Source organism: Phyllosticta capitalensis (genome assembly GCF_038381095.1).
Source record: "Phyllosticta capitalensis strain CBS 128856 chromosome Unknown BKA78scaffold_5, whole genome shotgun sequence".
Taxonomy (NCBI): domain Eukaryota; kingdom Fungi; phylum Ascomycota; class Dothideomycetes; order Botryosphaeriales; family Phyllostictaceae; genus Phyllosticta; species Phyllosticta capitalensis.
The window spans coordinates 105,325-122,496 of record NW_027117443.1 but is presented as its reverse complement, the minus strand read 5'-3'; the positions used below and the strand labels follow the sequence as shown (position 1 = coordinate 122,496).

Genomic DNA, 17,172 nt, shown 5'->3' with positions numbered 1-17,172 from the left:
TGGTGGCAGTTATGCGAGGTCGAAGCATCGTCGTCTAGGCCAATCGGGTGCCCACCACAGCCCGCCCGCCCCTTCCCACGCACCCACCAATCGCACCACCGCACTCCACACACCTACCACAACCCATCCCCCCCTCCCCACCTTCTCCTTCCCCCCCTCCCCATTTTTTTATTCACTACATGAACCCATTTTCTCGCTCCCCCTCCCAACAGAACAGCCAACTATCTTCCGTGGCGCAATTGGCTAGCGCGTCTGACTGTTACAGCTTGTTCGCGCAAAGGAGCAGCTAGCAATCAGGAGGTTGACAGTTCAAGCCTGTCCGGGAGAGGATTTCTTTTTGTGTTTTTTTGGTGGGGAGGTGGAGGGGAGTTAAGCGAGCAAGCGACCCACCCTCGTTTTGTTTAGTGCGCTGAGTGTGGTGTGCTGAGCGTGGTGCCGGTTGCTGCTGCGGTGCTTGCTATGGAATAACTAGTGGTGGTGAGGCGGATTGGTGGTGGTGGTGGTGGGGTGCGTGTGCTTGTTACCTACGTCTGTTGGTGATGATGGTCCTCGACTACCTATGTTTCTAGATTGCGACATGATGTCTCGGAGCTGATAATTTCTGTCGTCAACATTGAGGTTCGCAGATGCCGGTGAATGGGTTTCATTCATGACCGTATATTGCTAGCTGATTTTGCAGATGATGCGCCCGCCTAGCATTTGCGCCGCGCCAGTATTTTTGCACTCGCCTCCTTGAACTACTGCTGACCAATTTCCGCCATGCCTGTCGCGTATATACGCCTTCAAAATCACATCTCTCATTTCTTCTCCCTCTGCTGCCACAGCTCCTCAATGGCCAGGCGCGTCCCCTCGACAATGGCGCCCCACTCGACCTTGTGCAGCTTTTCCTCAAAGTCCTCCAGGCGCTCGTCCTCGCCGGCGACAAAGGGGATCTCGCGCGTCAGGATGGGCGTGCCCATGTCGACCTCTTGGATCACGTAGTGCACCATGACGCCGGTGCGCGTCGTCTTGCCGGCGCGCCAGTCGGCGTGGGCGCGGTCGATGGCGTGCGTCTGTGGGGTTTAGGTCAGCGCGACTGTCGTCGCACAGAGAAGAGGGAGGGCCTTCGTACGCCATTGTACTCGCCCGGCAGGGCCGGATGCAGGTTGATGATGGGGACGCTGGCGGCGGCCAGGGCGTCGAGCAGCGGCGGCGACAGGATGAGCATGTAGCCTGGAGGGTTGCGAATTAGTCAACGGAGGCAACGAAAGATGGTCGGTCGCGCATCACTACTGACCGGCGCACACGACCATGTCGGGCGCGTCGTCGAGCACCAGCTTGGCCAGGTCCTTGTCAAACTCCTCGCGCTGCTGCGGGCGCGCCAGGTCCGGGAAGCGCTCCTTGTAGGGCGGGAAGCCGTGGTAGTGCGTCGCGATGCCGGCCTGCTTTGCGCGCTCTAGCCCGTAGGCAGCCTTCTTGTCCGAGATGACGCGCGCGATGGACGTGTTGGGCAGACGGCCATCTTGGGTCGCGTCGATGAGGGCTTGGAGGTTGGTTCCGCTGCCTGGGAGGAACATGTTAGAGGGTGACGTGAGCCAAGGCGGAGGGCTTACCGGAGATTAGGACGGTGAGGCGGGTGTGATGGCGGTCGACCATGGTGAGAGAGACATGGTGTAGTATTAATGGGAGCGCGAGGCCGAGCGGAGAGGGGAGAATTGAAGAAAATGTGGGGCGTGGGGTAGGTCGCGGCTTATCGGCTTATCGCGGGCGATGGGGACATGGAGGTACTGTACTGGGCCGAACAGAGTGAAATGACAAGGTCATCAGGTGGAGAGTTGATGCTGCTGACAGAGGCGCGCGACCACAAGTCTCGACTGGATTCGTGTTGACGGGTTGGGGCGTCAGGTGACTGCAGCTTGACCCGTGACGGCTAGGCTGCAAGTCCAACAGACTGGAGGCGCAAGCTGGACCACTCCGGCTGCCTCTTCCACTCACCGCCGCCCAACTCCACTCCACCCACCTACACCCGTCTACTCCTACCTACTCCTACCTCTGCATCAACCACCGCATCAACCCTCGTCAACCACAAACCTCACTCTACGACACACACATCCACCATGCGTTCCAAGTTCAAGGACGAGCACCCCTTTGAGAAGCGCAAGGCTGAGGCGGAGCGCATCCGCCAAAAGTACAACGACCGCATTCCCGTAAGCACACCCCTCTGCCCCTCTCTGTCTCCATCTAACCCTCGCCCGCCCTCCTCCAGGTAATCTGCGAAAAGGTCGAAAAGTCCGACATTGCCACCATCGACAAGAAGAAGTACCTGGTCCCCTCGGACCTGACCGTCGGCCAGTTTGTCTACGTCATCCGCAAGCGTATCAAGCTCTCGCCCGAAAAGGCCATCTTCATCTTCGTCGACGAGGTCCTGCCGCCCACGGCCGCCCTCATGTCGAGCATCTACGAGGAGCACAAGGACGAGGACGGCTTCCTCTACATCACGTACGTTTGCTGCTTTGTTCGACGACGACGACGACACCGTCGTGAGTCACCGCCATGGCCGACGCTTACTAACCGCTCGCTATCCATGCAGATACTCCGGCGAGAACACGTTCGGAGGCTTCGAAGCCTGTTGAGAAGCTCCTCTCCTGCCTTTTAGGTCTCGGGTTCACGGCACGGACGACTTGCGGATGGATGGTTCCGACGGCGCTGACAGACGGCGTTTGGTGACGGCTCATTTTTGTTCCTTTTTCCTTTCTCCTTTCGGGTTCAGGTTGAGAGAGATCATGCACGACGGACGATATTATCGACAGAGACTCTATCAGCAAGCAAAGCGAGGGGCGGAGCGGGCGGCCGTCGCGACGCGCGACGCTGTGCCGGCACAACACAACACCACGGACTGCGGCCTCTGCAACGGCAGGCTGCTGCCCCCCGACACATGGTCGCCCGCTTGCCCCTCATCTTCATCCCCCTACCCTTTGTGTCTTCAAGTTGGTTGGTTGATTGACGCGGGCGGGGTCTTCAGGTAGCAGCTGCTCTTTCTCAATTCACACTGGTTAAACAGAAATCCGTCGTTGGATAAGCACCTTGATGCATGCTGTAGCAGTAACCCGGCCAGTCGCCCGTTATCAGACAGTTCAGAATAGCCCCAGAGACGACTGCAGACCGTGTGGGAAATGATGCAACCTGTGAGGCTGAAGATAGCCTTGTGGGTACCTAGATAGGGCCGCCGACGGTGCCTGTGACGCCATCCACCCATCCACCCATCCATCCATCCCTCCTCAACACTCCCGCCGTGCTGTGCAGTCCCTCTCCCCTTTTGGCGGCCAGCTGGCTGACTGGCCGGCTGCGCTGAGCGTCAGCCAGACATGATGGCGCTGGTTGGTCACAGGTCATCAGCACACCCAACAAGCATCTGACGCCATGGAACAATGCTATCTGCGTTGATCACTCAGGAACCCCCCCGCCACCCCACTTCTACATACACGATACACCACTTATGTCTTTGCTGCTGACGAACGGAACGCATGCCATCGCGACAGAACAGATGGAAAGACGACTCTTGTTTGGTGAATTCTTGCGCTTATCTCTTGCGATGCGCGGCGTGCGTGCGTGCATTTGTTCGTTGCTAGGTCTCTTCCCTGCCTTGTTCTACTCTGCTCTGCTCTGCTCTGCGGCTGGAACGGGTAGAGTGATACGTAGCCGACAGAGTAGATACATGTAGTGGATGGGATACTTGGATGTGGTTGGGTAGTTGAATTGAGCGTTGACTTCCATTAGCTACTTGGTTGTCCGCCTCGGCGTGGCTCGCTCGGTCGGTTACCTAGGTCGTCGGCTGCGGCCCGTTCGTCTCCCGTCGGCAAGGAACGATCATCTACCTATAGCACGACTGCCGCTACTAACGACTACGTCAAGCCTCTCTCGAAATCATCGACAACGCATCGCATCTCTTTGGGACAGACTGGGCGGTTTGAGTTGTTGCTGACTGCGATCTTTTGACGACTCGGGAGCGAGTGGATTGAGGAAGCGTCAGAAAGAGCTGGGGGATTTGCGGTTGGAACCATCGTCAGTCAGGTTGGTTGGCTGAGAAAAGCGAGAAGAGCAAAGAGCACGGAGTAAAGGGGCCTGAGATAGGGCGCTTTCTGCACCCGGAGTGGACGCTGAAGCGGTGGCATTGCGACAGGACGTCTACATACCCACAATCGCTCTCAGGAACCCGAGGACCTGCGCACGCATCGGCCAAACCATCATGGCGTACAAGTACATCATCTCAAAGTACGTCGACTTTCTATCCTTTTTGTCGTCTTTTCGTCGACTACACAAATCCTTTCCTGCTTTGCTGCTCCCACCGCAACCTACCAACACCGCATACCAGCAGCTCCCTTCCTCGCACACTGACACGGCCAAAACAGAAATATTGACCCCCTCTTCGCCGCCGCCATTGGCGTCGCAGCCGCCGCCTCCCGCATCAACCGCGAAGAGCGCGAAAAGGGCCGCGGCCCCGCTCAGAGCTGGCGCGTCTTCCAGCGACGCTGGCAGGTGGCGTTTGGCGGGGCCCCCACGGGTGCGAGGTGAGGTGGATGGATTCATGGCAGACGGGGTCGTCGGTCTTGCTTTGTCCATCGGCGGTGGCGACCGGCTTGCGTTGATTCTGGGTGCTTGATTTATCTGGGGGTTGCTGAATGTGGGTGGTGGTGGGTAAGTCGTCGCTCGCATCATGTGGCCTGCCTTTGTTGCTGCGCTGCCTGACCTACGGGACAAAGCTGATTGATTTGCGGTAGTCATGGAATGGTGGATCGAGAGCTGTGACATACATGGCAGCCCGGGCGTCTCTGTCTCTTTGTTGTGATGGGCCTTTTGCAGAGTTTTCAAGCCGTTTCTGCCGCTTTGTTGTCGACGACGACGCCCGCTCTGCCCTCTCGAAATCAAATCGCGCTGTGTGCTTGCTGAGCCATTTCACGCCTGCGTCTTCTCAGTCTTGAAATTATGGAGGGAAGACTTGCGGGCGCAAACGAATCACATCACCCAAAGGACGCAGCACATTCTCCACTCTTTCTTTCAGCCTGGCATCCACAAAGCCATCCCATCCCATCCCACATTCCACACTCCCCCATCCCAAAGCCCTCCGACAAACACTCCGCCCAGCCAATGAACTGCCCTCCATTTCCAAATCCATCCCCATTGTGCGCCCCAAAGACTCGGGCGAGCAGTTTCCCGGGCCCCTGCTTACCGCATCTAGTCCGCATCGTCCAGCGCACCTTGTCCAATCAGCGAAATGCGTATACCAAGCAAGAGCGCTCGGCCAATCAGCGCGCGGGTGATGACGGCCGTGGGCGATGAGGGTGCTGCGCTTGCGGTGCAGTGGCGGCGAGTGGACGTGCCATTGACGGTGTTTGTGATGTTTGCAGCGTTGACTGCTCGCTCCCCCTCCGGAGTGACGTGGGAGGAGGCATGGCGGGTAAGGAGGAGAGATAGCGGCGAGCTGTGTTGTTCATTGATGCGCCGCGCTCTGTAGATGGACATCTAGACAGACAGACAGACAGACAAGCCGTCATTGAAAAGCAGACTCCCCCCTCCGCCCTCCCTCATCCCCTCCCTTTTGCTCGGCGCAGGCATCACTTCATCCATCCAACCAAACACAAAAAAGACGCAGCCAAAACTCGACATCCCCTAACACCCACACCACACCACCCTACCTAACCCTCCATCCAGAGTACCCCACCATGCGCACCACCCGCCTCCTCACCGCCACCGCAGCGGTAGCCATGGCGGTTGTGGAAGTGGCAGCGCAGCGCCCCGCCAACACGTCCGTCTGCGACTACTACACGACGGCGCTGCTGGGCAACAACTCGGCGGCGAACCAGGCCACGGTGCTGACGCTGCTGGTTAATACGGCGGTGGTAGGCAATTATACCAAGCCCTCGATTCCGGGGGTGGAGTGGCCGGATGGTAAGTTTTGTTCTTCTTCCCCCTGTTTCCCCATACTCCCACTCCCACCCCACCACCCCGTCATAGAACCCACTGACACAACCACAGTACCCGTCCCAGGCATCCTGGCGCCGGGCACCGTCAACGGCACGGCCGTCAACCTGCTCCCCTACTTCAACGGCGGCCTGGCGAGCAGCAACCGCGGCGGCAGCAGCGGCGTCGTGGTCAACTTCCTCGACGACGGCGGCGCGCTGCCGCTCATGATGAATAAGCCCGCGAATGGCACGCGGTCGAATCAGTTGTGAGTGTTGTGTCTGAGCCCCTGGCTCTAGCTGCCCCTTTCAACCCCCCTTCCCCCCACCCCCACCCCCCTTCCCCCTGAGAAACCCTCCACGCAGCCGCGTCGACCCAACGCCCAACAAAAGAAAAACGAAGTGCAACGCTGATTCGAGGGAAAGCCGCCTCCTAACGCACCTCTACGCCTACTTCGGGGTCCTCCTCGGCTGCACGCAGCAAGGCACGTCCACGCACCCCATCGCGGCCTTCCCGTCCTACAACGGCAGCGCCAGCATGTACGCCGTGCACAAATACATGGCGCTCTCCTCGCCCCAACTCGCCTACTTCATCCAGCAAGTCGGGCTCGCAGCGTCCAGCTTCGGCATCGCCGACGCCGACATCGCCGCCGTGGCGGCCAGCCTGATGGACACGTTTGGGCAACGCTGCAGTGCAGATGCGGTGGTGGTGCCGTATCAGCGCCCGGCGCGGCCGCAGGCCATTTGTGCGGGGCTGGGCTGTGAGGTCGCGCGTGGCGAGGGCGTCAGTGAGGCGTGTGTGAAGGCCGGCCCCGCGCCCCTGCCGGGCGTCGCTGATGCGGTTAAGGCGGCGGGCCAGGGGAATGCGAGCAGTTCGGCGACGGCGAGTGCCAGTGGGAGTGCGAGTATGACGAGTGAGGCGGGCAGCGCGCCGACGCAGACGGGTGGCGTGGAGGGAGAGGGTGGGAGGAGGAGCGGCGTTGGCGCGGCGCTTGCGGGCGTTGTTGCTGTGTTGGCCGTGTTGTTGTAGGAGGAGGACGAGGACGAGGAGGAATGAAGGAAAGGAAGAGAGAAAGAGAGAGAGAAAGGAAAGAGAGGCTATATGGACGGGCGGATACGAAGATGGAGTTGCGGATCGGGGGGGGGGGGGGGGGGGGGGGGTTGGGTGAGGTCGAGAGGGGGTTGTCGAGCCGGTCGGCCGATTAACGATGACATGACGTGTAATAGTTGGATTCCAGTGTTTGTACACCTATTTCTCCTTCAATGATCGCGCACATGATATTTCCTGTATACCTCTTTCAACTTTCGTCACTACAGTTCTAGTATTTTTGACGCCTCCCCACCGGCCCACGGTAGGTCGCAAAAGAGATGGCAAAGCCAATGCGATACCGGGTGCTTGAGTAATTCCTGTAATTGGCTTTCCTTCACGAGCTCAGAATTCCAAGTCTTCCTGGGGAGGAAAGGGTTGCATCACACTCCCTGTACACACATCTGGACTTTCTTTGCTGAAAACCAAGTCCGAGAACACAACTGTGGGTGGAGAGAATTTGAGCACCTCAGAGCCACCGGGCTCTTCCCCTGAGGGATGTCGAGAATTGAAATCGGCGGATGAAGAGCGGAAGGGACGAGGGGCTGTGACGAGGAGATTGGAACAATGTCGATAGGGGCCAAACGGAACAGTGTGGTAAGCGGATTATGGTGGGTGGCATTTGGGAATGGAGGAGTGGATGTGAAGATAGATGGTGGGAAAGAGGGATGGGAATGGGAGGATCAGGAGGTGGTGGAAGGGAAAGGAGAGCTGATTGAGGTGTATTGAAGAAGGAAAATTTTTGAGCTCGATGCCCGAGGTTATGGGATTTGTTGCAACCATGATGTCAGAGCGTGTTGGTCGATGGAGTGGGAGGGTGCGGGAGGAACAAGATGTTCGGCGCAGCAGGACGACACCACACCTGTGACGGTCATAAAAGCATGTGCGTCGCCCCACTGCCCTCTCAAAAAACCGAGGTCGTCAACTGTGCAAGGCAACCTGATTCAATTGAACATATGTGCATATGTAGAGACGACACCGCCAGTCATTTGAACAAAGCAGTTGCGGCACCAAGCATCCATGAGGAGCAGAGACGAGGCAGCGAGGCATCCTTAAGAGACCTCACAGGCGCAAGCCAAAGTTGCGAGTGTGGTCGGCGGAGAGGCTTATAGGAACGTGAGGAAGGTGCAGGCGGCGAAACTCCCGCCGCAGCAAGCCGGTTTGGGCGGCTGTCGCTCGCCAAACACCAATCGTCGAGCGCGCGCAGCGCTCGCTCGTTCTCTCCCATCGTCCATCGTCAGTTGCCTGCTGTTCGCTCTCCCTTTCATTTCGGCCATGTCCTGGCCCTACGCCAGGCATGACGTCGACGGGACGGCGGCGAGAAAACGGACGAAGCCGTTCGCGGCAGGTACAGGCGTCGGGAGGTGCAGGAGGCGAGCCCGTGGCTCTGGTCGTTTGCGGATCATGGTGAGACGACGCGATGGAGGCGATGGAGGCAATGGTGTTGCGTCGACGCGCTTTTCCCAGGCGGTGGATGCCCCGGCCGGCTGGAAAGGTACGGCGTCGGCGGGTGCGCCTTGGACTGCAGCGCTAGTCGGCCGAGCAGCAAGCACTCGCTGTATAAGCTTACCTTTTGGCTCCCGTCGGATAGGCGGATGCGGGTGTGCTAAGAGAGTAGACCGGCCTGTGGGCGTCGGTCCTGGGGCTGATGGTGAGATGGCGGCCCAGGCTTGGTCTGCTAGACGCCTCGTTTGGTGAATGGAGTCTTCAAGAAGCTGCCAAATCATTTGTAAGATGCGTTTCTTTCGCAAGGAATCCGTAGAGTTGGGCGTGGAGCAATCAATGCTGGCTGGGGGTTTGCCCGGCTAGTAGATTCTCCAAGTGTCCTTTGGTCCGGTGGGGAGCATGAACGTCGTCCATTTTGCCGTCGTGGCGGCGTGGCACCAACGTGCTTCGTGGCTGAGCTTCGTCTTTCACTGACCATTAAGTTTTCAATTTGAATGGCCAATTCCGCGGAGAAGTCTCCATCAACTGTACCAGACAAGTTTTAGCCCACCACCGCACGTGGGTGTTGAAGCACATACGAGTTTTGAAATCTGAATACGAGGCCAATGGATGACAGAGACGTTTGCTCTGCGAGGCGCCCAACGGGTTCATGGTCAAGACTTTTGACACCAGGGACTTTTGGCTCCCAGCCGAGTCTTGCGTAGAAAGCTTAACTTGAATTTTGGAGACACCTTGGAGACGGACCATGACCCAACCGCCCGGAAAGCACCCCAGTCGGATCAGCCGTGGGGAACTGGGTATGCTCGTCTACTTGCTTTTGCCCATGCAATGCAAGCTGCAAAGCTTATATGGACAGCATGAGTCTGCAGCCTCATTTCTCAATGAGAATTTGCGTCAAAAGAAGTCTGTCCGCCTTGGAGGTCTCTCGACAACCATGGCCGATGGATCCAAGCCGGCCGCCCAGTTGGTTGGCGTCCTCACGCCCACCTTGGCCGCATGTTTCTTCAACCGAGACTCTGGCCTCTTGAATAGGTGTTCAGACTCGTTGACTGATTGGGAGTTGTCCGGCAACATAGCGATCAGCGCGGAGGCCTCCTTTGGTTAGAAAAGCCTGGAGATGATGGTGTGGTCGTCATTTCGTTTTCGTTTCTCTTCAAGCCATTGCTTGAATGATCGGGTTTCGAAGACTCGCCAGCGTCCTCAAGAGTCGTCCGTAGTCATTTACGGGTCCTCAGCTCGCGGTCGTTGAAGCACGCGGGTTGTTGGATCAAGCTTGACGGCAGTCCCGATTGACATTGTTTCCGGGTTGCTGCCTGCGGGATTGGATTAGCGTCCAGGATAGTTTGCGGATGGGAAGGCCTCCTGCAGTTGGTAGTCCCTCCCAAGCTATCATAGACACGGGCAGGGATGTTTCGCAATTCTCACGTTGGCCTTTCCACCTGTCAGAGACCCCTGAGGACAGGCATCTCTCGAGCGCTAGCCAAATTTGGCCACCAATGCGGGATTCGTATAGCAAAGAGTGGTAGGTGAAGGATTGCGTGAAGGATTGGTTACGCTGTCGAGCTGGCTGGAGGGCGATGAAGGTCCGCGCTTGCCGAAGCGATGTTGTACTCTCTCGCTTGCAGACGATACTTTCCTCATTTTGCATGCAATCGCGAGCGCAAATAGCACGAGTGGTTGTTGAATCGATGTCGCGCCGGGCGGACAGTTTGAAGAGGTGGGTAGCTTGGCGTGGTGTTGAGCGTGGGAGCGGCCATGACTTTTTAGCTGGCCAAAGCTTCAACCTTCTTTCAACCACGACTCGACATCTTCCACTCTTTTGCAACAAACAATGCACCCTCTCGTCCCCTTTGGTGCTCCGAAACCTGTATGTCATCATCAGATTCCTCTACGACCTTCGTGACAGTCGTTTGGATGAGAGCACGAGCGCAGACGGCTCGGCGTGGCATGACCCCTATGGCAGCTTCGTGGTCTTGGTAGCCCTGGCGGCACCCCCTTGACCTGGGGAGACGATGTGCCTCAGGCCACTTGGTCTCTAGTCTCACCTTGGAGCGCGATAGCCCATGTCGACGTCAGGGGCGCGGGCGCCGCCGAAGGAGAGTTGCACCCGTCTCTGAACCGTCCAACGCCCTGCGTCTCACCATTGACCAATCAAGTCCATCACGACCAACTGCGTTGTTCCTTTTCCAGCCGACCCTTGAGTACGTGTCCAATCGTCGCTGAATGCTATAGACCTCGCCGCTATGGCAATCCTCTTCAACATCTTCACCTGCTGGAGGCTTGCGGTTTCAGGGCCATGCAAAGATCCACCTTGCACGCCTGCTCAACGGCTTCGGCGCAACCCACGACGACTGCCATGTGCTTGAGGCCGCGACCTGGAACCGTTGTCTCTTTTTTATTCTGAACCTTATCGCAACATGCCACCACCACGAAGCTAGCAGTGACTTTCCCAGCAAAGCTCGATAAGATTTGAGGCACGGACTACGACTACACTCCAGCAAGGGCTCCCGGATTTATTACCTTGGGTGCGGTCTTGACGCAAGTCCATGGCGGAATAGTGGCGCACAAGCTAGAGCTGTCACTGGCAGCTTCAGCGACCGCTTGCTGGGCTGTAACCATCATGCGTCCAAGTCAAGCCTCTTTGACGCTAGACGTCTTCGAAGTTCTTATCGATCATTTGCCTGCCTTGGCTAGCTCCAGTTACAGAATCCCGCAGCCACTCGTCTGTCGACAGGAACTGCGTCAGACTTGGTGGTGCGAAACTCTTGCCTGCAGTCGGGCCCGTCACAAGTCGTCTTCTCTGTCCTGAAATGTATCGCAATGCCCTCTCGTTTGACCGTCGTTGCTGCCCAGCGTTCTCCTCACCCGCTAAGAGTGTTTCTTTCTTAGCTGGCTGAATCATCTCAGTTGGCTCTGGATAGCGTCGGCGAAGGTTTGCCTTCTCTCATGCCACTCCAGTACACCTCCTAACTGGTCTAATCCTCTCGTTTGTCTTTTTGTTCTCGGCGTCCACCCAACCTGGCTGCGATTGCAAATTCGTCGCCAGACCGTCCGGAATGGATTCTGCAGGTGTGAATGGCCTCACTGGCCAGGCGACGACTTCGACGACCGGGGCGGTCTCTGCTGCCGACACGAATACCACTACAGCAACGGGGAAGAAGCACTTTTCGACACTGGTTTTGAGTCAAGAAAAAGCGGTCAGGACGTTGAACGTGGTCATTGGGGTCGTCAGCACAGTCCTCATGGCCATGATGATTGCAAGAATCATGTTCGACAACCGAAGAGCCTCGAAATTACGAGTGGTCGTGAGACCAAGGTGAGCGTTGAAGGTTTCTTTGTACGACGCGATCTGACACATAGAAGGCGGTTCCAATTTCTGCGGTCGACGCGCAATTCTGACGTTTTCCCACTTGTTCTCGGGGTATTCATCTTGATCCAGGAAATCGTCCTGGTAGCTGTACAGGCCAGCCGTATGGATAAGATCACGACGACGGGCTGCCGAGGTCTCTCTATGCTGCTTCTCCCAAGTAAGAATCTCGACCACACTTGTTCTCAATCGCTGACTTTGAACAGCCATTTTCATGTCCGCGTATGCCACATTGGTTTTTGGAATCGAGGCCGTCATTCGGGCATTCAAAGGCTCGGTTTCGCGTGGAAAATGGAACACTCCAATTTGCATCGCGGTGATTATCGCCTTGATGGTGCTCACACTCATTCCCACAGTCGCATGGCGCGGGCGAAATAAGTGTTTTGGCGAGCTGCTGTGGATTCCTCTTCACTTCCGGCGACTTTTTCTGCCCATCCTGTCGACCTTGATCTTTTCTTATATCCTGATGATGGGACTCCTCATCATGCGCCTATTCTACGACACCAGCTTCGACGAGGAAGAGAGGATCTCGGCATCCAGAATGGTCTACCTGCTTGGATTTGCAGTCGCCCAAAATGTAAGTTCCATTGCTTTCTTCAGTGGAATTTCTAACAAGAGACAGGCCCTCATCATGCCCTTCTTCGTCGTTCTCTACGTTGGAAAATTCTCTGCCAAGCTGAGCAGCTCCCGTGTCGCGGAATTCATCTTGTACAGCTCTGGCGCATTCGTCTCATTCATTCTGCTATTCCTTCGGATCAATAGCAACGCTGCCGCTATCCAACCCCGAATCTCCTCGACATTCGGCCGCTTCAATCCGTTGCGATTCTTGGCTTTTCCCGGACCTGATAGCTATGATTTCAAAATCAGCGAGCCCATTGCCGTTGGAGGAGAAAAGAACAACCGCTTCGATCGATATGGATATCAATTCCGACCGGAGAAGACTGGCTTTGGCACGGAAAAGCAAAGTTCTGGACAAAAGGAAAAGAGCGAAACCTGGAAAGCACCAATCGTACAAAGCAAGCAAATTGACACGCCAGATTCTTCTCCGGTCAAAAGCGCTGTACCCAGCAAACAGCCATCACAATATGTCCATAAGCGCTCCAGGTCGGGCTCATATTCTCTGTTTCCCGCCAAATCCGAGCAAGGTCGAGAGTCGCATCTGCCTTATTCTCTCCGTTTACCAGTCATTCCAACGATGCCAAAATTACCGTCAACCGTCTATTCGCCCGACTCGTCACCACAAAAGGCCAAGGCACCTGCCGACCCGTTTTCTACTCCAACAAAGGGAGCAAGGTCAGGATCGGTGACCAACGTAGCCGACTACTATGAGACTCTCCCTCCACGGCCACTTTTTACCGGCCGTCATATCCGTGATACCAGCGTCGACAGCCTTGCAACCGTCCAAATCGGTCTACGGCTCTCGATGGCTCCCAATAACATGCCCATGGCCGACATTTCCGCGGGGAACCGCTACCTTGCAGAAATGCCCTCGACGGCCGAAAGCTCCAGGAGACCGTCCGAGACCGACCCCGACTCGCATTCCGAAATCACCATCTCCCTCGACCGTAGCTCATCATCCAACTCCAAATCGCAAAACTCGCCCTCCTCCCAAATCGACAGCCGCGCGACGTCGGCCGCGCTAAGTGAGTCCGAAGCTACCTCCGCCCACACCTCCTCGAGCGCCAGCACTGCCGACTCGGCTCTCAGCGCCTTCACCATCATTGCGCCAAAAACGTACCAGCAGCCCACGCGCCAACAACGGCCCGCCCAGGGCTCAACACCCAAACCCACGTCCGCAGGCAACCCGTTCGACATTGTTCCAAGCAGCAGCCAATTCGAGTGGCGGCCAAAGCCGCCGTCGCGGTCCGAGTCAACCAAGACCAAGGACAGCGAGGTGCTTCGCGAGCAGACGAGTCGGCCGCGTTGGGTTGATTTGAAGAGCGAAAACGTCCAGATGCGGTCGAGTGGCGCGAGCGAGGCGACGCGGTGGATATGATGTTTGGCGTGTCCTTTACATGGGCGTCGGCGTTGGGTGGGGCGCTTGCTTTCTCACGAGTGTTGAACGGCCATTATTGAATACCTCTTGCCCTTTACTGCCGCCTTTCTTTCACATCATAGGCACGTGTTTGGACCCTTCTTTTCTTTGCCCAAGGTTAGGTGGATTTGCTGGGTTGGGCATTGTGCTGTCGTTTCCAAAAATTTTGCCCGCCTGTCTCGGAGCGGCTCTCGTCTTCTCCTCTCTGTCTTCTTTGCTGCTCGCCTGCTCTTTTTCCACGCTGATGCACGGATGGACTGGACGGACTGAAGAGTTTTGCTCTCCTAGTAGCCTGTCGTTCGCATTGATCGACCAGTCAGCCAGCCAAACCAATCAATCCAACCGACCAATTGATCCAGAGCCTTTCTGCCCGCCCGCCCTGTTGCTCCCCATCGCACTCCTCCTCGGTGTGCGCACGCCACTTGTACACTAGACCATCATCACTACGCCCTCATACAGTTTGCATCCTCTCCCACCTCTACATCTTCCTTCCTGCTTGCCTTTCGTCTCGTTTCTGCGCCCTTTCCTCCACCTGCCGTCGCATTCATTCGAGCCGTCGTCTTTTTGTGTTCCCGGTCTGATGGTTGTTGTGTAGCGCATGTAGCGTACGTATGTAGGCACCTCGCGCGTGCGTGGCGCTCCATTGCGCTCCAAAACATCGACATCCATCTCGTCTACATGCCCGCTTCTTCGCCTGTCTGCCTGCCTGTCTGTCTGACTGACTTTCTGACTGACTGTCTGTCTAAACATCTATGTCTCTGAACCTCCTCATCCTCTGCTCTACTCTACTCAGCTCTGCGTCCCAAACCCCAGCCCGCGTATCCATCCATCCACCCACCTAGGTATGCGTGCGGTTGCGCCCGCGCTGAACAGAACTGCCCTGCGAAAAGCAGCTTAACGACGGCACGCGAGCACGTCCGCGTGCGAGGATTAGACGTCCACTCAGGCACGACGGACCACACCAACCCCCAAAACGAATTCTCCAAGGCCCCTCCCCACCCCTCCTCCACAGGCAGCAGTAGGCACTGGTTTTGTACCTACGGACCTACTAACTCCTCCACCGCCCGCTGCCAACCTACCCATTCCCCTACCTACCTATCTATGACGTCGCCACTCCTCCCCGATCCTTCCTCTAGTGGCCGTCTCAAACGGCCCCATGCCATGCCATGCCGCCGCCAGTTTACCAAGTCAACCTAAGTGTTTGAATATTCAGCCTGAGGATCCGCGCGGCGCCACCATCATCATCATCATGCAGCGCATGCGAAGCGCCTCTTGTTCGGCCGGCCGGCACGACGCGACGCGACGCACGCTTGACATTTCACTCCGCACTCTATGGATGTATGGCAGGTGGATAGATGAGCTTTGGTGTTTGGTAGATGAGGAAACAATCATATTCGCTTTTTGACCGCCGCCGCAGTCGGGTGGACTAAGATGGTTGGAGAAAAGAAACTTGGACAAACACGTATCCCCTAGCGCCTAGAGCACCTTTCACCGTTCTCTCTACGTGGACTCGGTCAATCAGCAGTCCCTTTATTTTGGCAAGCAATCTCAGTCCTTTCTCCATTTTGCAAAGAAACCCATGCTGATGCTACACACACAGCATCTGCACACGCACGCCAAAACGCCCGGCTCATTATGTTCTTTCTTGGTCGAAGCAACCCAAACCAACGCGTTCGCTTCTTGTTTTTGCTAGCTGTTGGTCGGTCGTAGTCGTCTCTGCAGGCTCCGACCGGAGATGAGGTCGGTTCAGACGACGACGACGACGCACGTCGGCCCTCTGGGTCCGTCGTCCGTCGGGTTACAGACGTGGCCACAGGCAGGCGTCTGACGGCGGCGGACTTGACGCTGGCCATATGTCCGCAGCACATCCGCACCTCTGCTCCCTTCCTCGCCAGCCCAATGCCGGAGATTGCGCTGTCGTTTCCATGGTCGCGAGGTGGATGTGGTCGCCGACCTGATTCCAAACTACACAGATACGCCTATTACGCGGAAATGGTGTGCCGTTGCGCCGGCTCGTTCTCGTACTCATACTCGATCTCGCGCTTGGGACCCTTGGCGTTCTTCTTCTTGTTGGGTTTGGGCGGCGGACTGCTGCGGGTGCGTTTGCGGTTGTTCATGTTTGCGAGGGCCTTCTTGAGCTTGGCCGTGTCCTCCTCTTCGCTCGCGTCGCTGTCGTCCTCGTCTTCCTCGTCGTCCTCGTCGTCGTCTTCGCTGGCGTCGTCGCCGGATGCCGCCTCGTCGCTGCTGTCGCCGCCGACCCAGTCCTCCAGGTCGTCGAGACCCTCGTCCTCCGACTCGCTGCCCTCGATGTCGCTGACGTACTCGACGTCGCCGACGCCCTCTTCCATCTCGCGCTCCATTTCCTCCTCCTCTTCGATTCCCTCGTCCATGTCCTCGTCCCTCTCGCCCTCGCCTTGCCGCTCCAGCCCCCTCAGCACCTTGCGCCACACCGCCTCGTCCACGTTCAGCGGCTGCTCGCCGTACGCACCGCTGCGCAACCGCTCAATCAGCTCGCGCTCAATGGCACGCTCGACCTTGGCGGCGGCCTCGGCCTTGCGCTCGCGCGTCTCCTCACGGCGCCGGATCTTGGGCGCCAGCTTGGGGACCAGCGTCTCGCCCAGGCGCGCCTGCTCCTTGGCCAGCCGCTGGCTGCGGATGCGCACTTGTGTCAACCGCGTCAGGCGCTGCTTGTTCTTGTGGAGGAGGAACTTGGGAAAGTAGGCAAGGCGGTCGTCGATTTGCTGCAGGGCTTTGGCGTAGTCGGAAGAGAGCTTTATGCGCTCCCACCAGCGCGAGGGCTATCGGTGAGTCAGTTTTTGTCTTGGACACTTACAGTCGTACTGGCAGGCTTGTTGAGAGGGGACTGACCTGATGGGCGCGCTCGATGGTCTTGATGTACAGGAATAGTGCGCCTGTTTCGGGGTGTGCGCGGATGGTGGCATAGCGGGAGTTTGCGAGAGGACAAGACTGGCGGTTGCAAAGACCAGTCACATTGTACCTGCGTAGACTCTGTCAGTATTTTTCGAGGTCGTTGGATCGTAAAAAGGCATACTCGTTGCGGCAGAAGTTCTGGTTTTTGGTGGGCAGCCTGAGAAATCAGGTTAGCGAGCTGGATTTACGTGTTTGGGCCAGACTACGGACTTGAGCTTGTAGGAGCAGAACTGCTGGTTGATAACCTGCCAGACAATCTCGTCGGAAGCCATGGCGAGTAGTAGGTAGTGTTTGTTTGGGTGTGGAGCGGAAGGACTTGGGCTTGGGGCAAGGGCTTGAACTTTTTGGCGGATCTCCCCCGAAATCTTGG

The 17,172-nt window shown here is 57.3% G+C and overlaps 7 protein-coding genes and 1 non-coding gene across 8 annotated transcripts; 5 read left to right on the top strand and 3 right to left on the bottom strand.

Annotated features, from left to right (window-relative positions):
* The first annotated feature begins 224 nt into the window (after nt 1-224).
* On the top strand, nt 225-328 carry BKA78DRAFT_t114. Its single transcript has one exon. It is a non-coding gene; the product is annotated as a tRNA-Asn (tRNA).
* A 260-nt stretch (nt 329-588) lies between these two features.
* BKA78DRAFT_313234 (phosphoribosylglycinamide formyltransferase) lies at nt 589-1,869 on the bottom strand. The gene is made up of 4 exons (XM_066888356.1): nt 1,593-1,869; nt 1,277-1,543; nt 1,112-1,212; nt 589-1,052 (listed from the first exon to the last, which is right to left on the bottom strand). Exons 1-4 carry the CDS (start codon nt 1,633-1,635, stop codon nt 798-800), a joined length of 666 nt encoding a protein of 221 aa, XP_066743899.1. The 5' UTR covers nt 1,636-1,869; the 3' UTR covers nt 589-797.
* Nucleotides 1,870-2,096: 227 nt separating this feature from the next.
* On the top strand, nt 2,097-2,612 carry BKA78DRAFT_352456 (autophagy protein Atg8 ubiquitin like protein; the record flags this gene model as incomplete). The annotated part of the gene is made up of 3 exons (XM_066891356.1): nt 2,097-2,186; nt 2,246-2,478; nt 2,570-2,612. 3 exons carry the CDS (start codon nt 2,097-2,099, stop codon nt 2,610-2,612), a joined length of 366 nt encoding a protein of 121 aa, XP_066743898.1.
* Nucleotides 2,613-4,225: 1,613 nt separating this feature from the next.
* On the top strand, nt 4,226-4,551 carry BKA78DRAFT_352455 (uncharacterized protein; the record flags this gene model as incomplete). The annotated part of the gene is made up of 2 exons (XM_066891355.1): nt 4,226-4,251; nt 4,389-4,551. The coding sequence occupies 2 exons, from the start codon at nt 4,226-4,228 to the stop codon at nt 4,549-4,551; spliced, it is 189 nt and encodes a 62-aa protein (XP_066743897.1).
* Nucleotides 4,552-5,699: 1,148 nt separating this feature from the next.
* Nucleotides 5,700-6,854, top strand: BKA78DRAFT_352454 (uncharacterized protein; the record flags this gene model as incomplete). The annotated part of the gene is made up of 4 exons (XM_066891354.1): nt 5,700-5,925; nt 6,013-6,205; nt 6,363-6,724; nt 6,784-6,854. 4 exons carry the CDS (start codon nt 5,700-5,702, stop codon nt 6,852-6,854), a joined length of 852 nt encoding a protein of 283 aa, XP_066743896.1.
* A 1,267-nt stretch (nt 6,855-8,121) lies between these two features.
* Nucleotides 8,122-9,216, bottom strand: BKA78DRAFT_343335 (uncharacterized protein; the record flags this gene model as incomplete). Its single annotated transcript, XM_066890421.1, has 4 exons — nt 8,122-8,545; nt 8,594-8,828; nt 8,945-8,994; nt 9,048-9,216. 4 exons carry the CDS (start codon nt 9,214-9,216, stop codon nt 8,310-8,312), a joined length of 690 nt encoding a protein of 229 aa, XP_066743895.1. The 3' UTR covers nt 8,122-8,309.
* Nucleotides 9,217-11,525: 2,309 nt separating this feature from the next.
* On the top strand, nt 11,526-14,218 carry BKA78DRAFT_281965 (uncharacterized protein; the record flags this gene model as incomplete). Its single annotated transcript, XM_066885644.1, has 5 exons — nt 11,526-11,785; nt 11,833-11,996; nt 12,043-12,413; nt 12,459-12,981; nt 13,021-14,218. The coding sequence occupies 5 exons, from the start codon at nt 11,526-11,528 to the stop codon at nt 13,830-13,832; spliced, it is 2,130 nt and encodes a 709-aa protein (XP_066743894.1). The 3' UTR covers nt 13,833-14,218.
* A 1,635-nt stretch (nt 14,219-15,853) lies between these two features.
* Nucleotides 15,854-17,074, bottom strand: BKA78DRAFT_352452 (ribosomal L28e protein family-domain-containing protein; the record flags this gene model as incomplete). Its single annotated transcript, XM_066891353.1, has 4 exons — nt 15,854-16,669; nt 16,740-16,869; nt 16,924-16,959; nt 17,013-17,074. The coding sequence occupies 4 exons, from the start codon at nt 17,072-17,074 to the stop codon at nt 15,854-15,856; spliced, it is 1,044 nt and encodes a 347-aa protein (XP_066743893.1).
* Between the last annotated feature and the right edge of the window lie 98 nt (nt 17,075-17,172).

What these genes read in the sequence shown, in the direction of transcription:
- BKA78DRAFT_313234 (XM_066888356.1), bottom strand. Translation starts at nt 1,635, where the DNA reads ATGGTCGACCGCCATCACACCCGCCTCACCGTCCTAATCTCCG. An exon ending in CCTCACCGTCCTAATCTCCG is followed by an intron (nt 1,544 to 1,592) that starts GTAAGCCCTCCG and finishes TGTTCCTCCCAG; the next exon opens with GCAGCGGAACCAACCTCCAA. An exon ending in CGACATGGTCGTGTGCGCCG is followed by an intron (nt 1,213 to 1,276) that starts GTCAGTAGTGAT and finishes GCAACCCTCCAG; the next exon opens with GCTACATGCTCATCCTGTCG.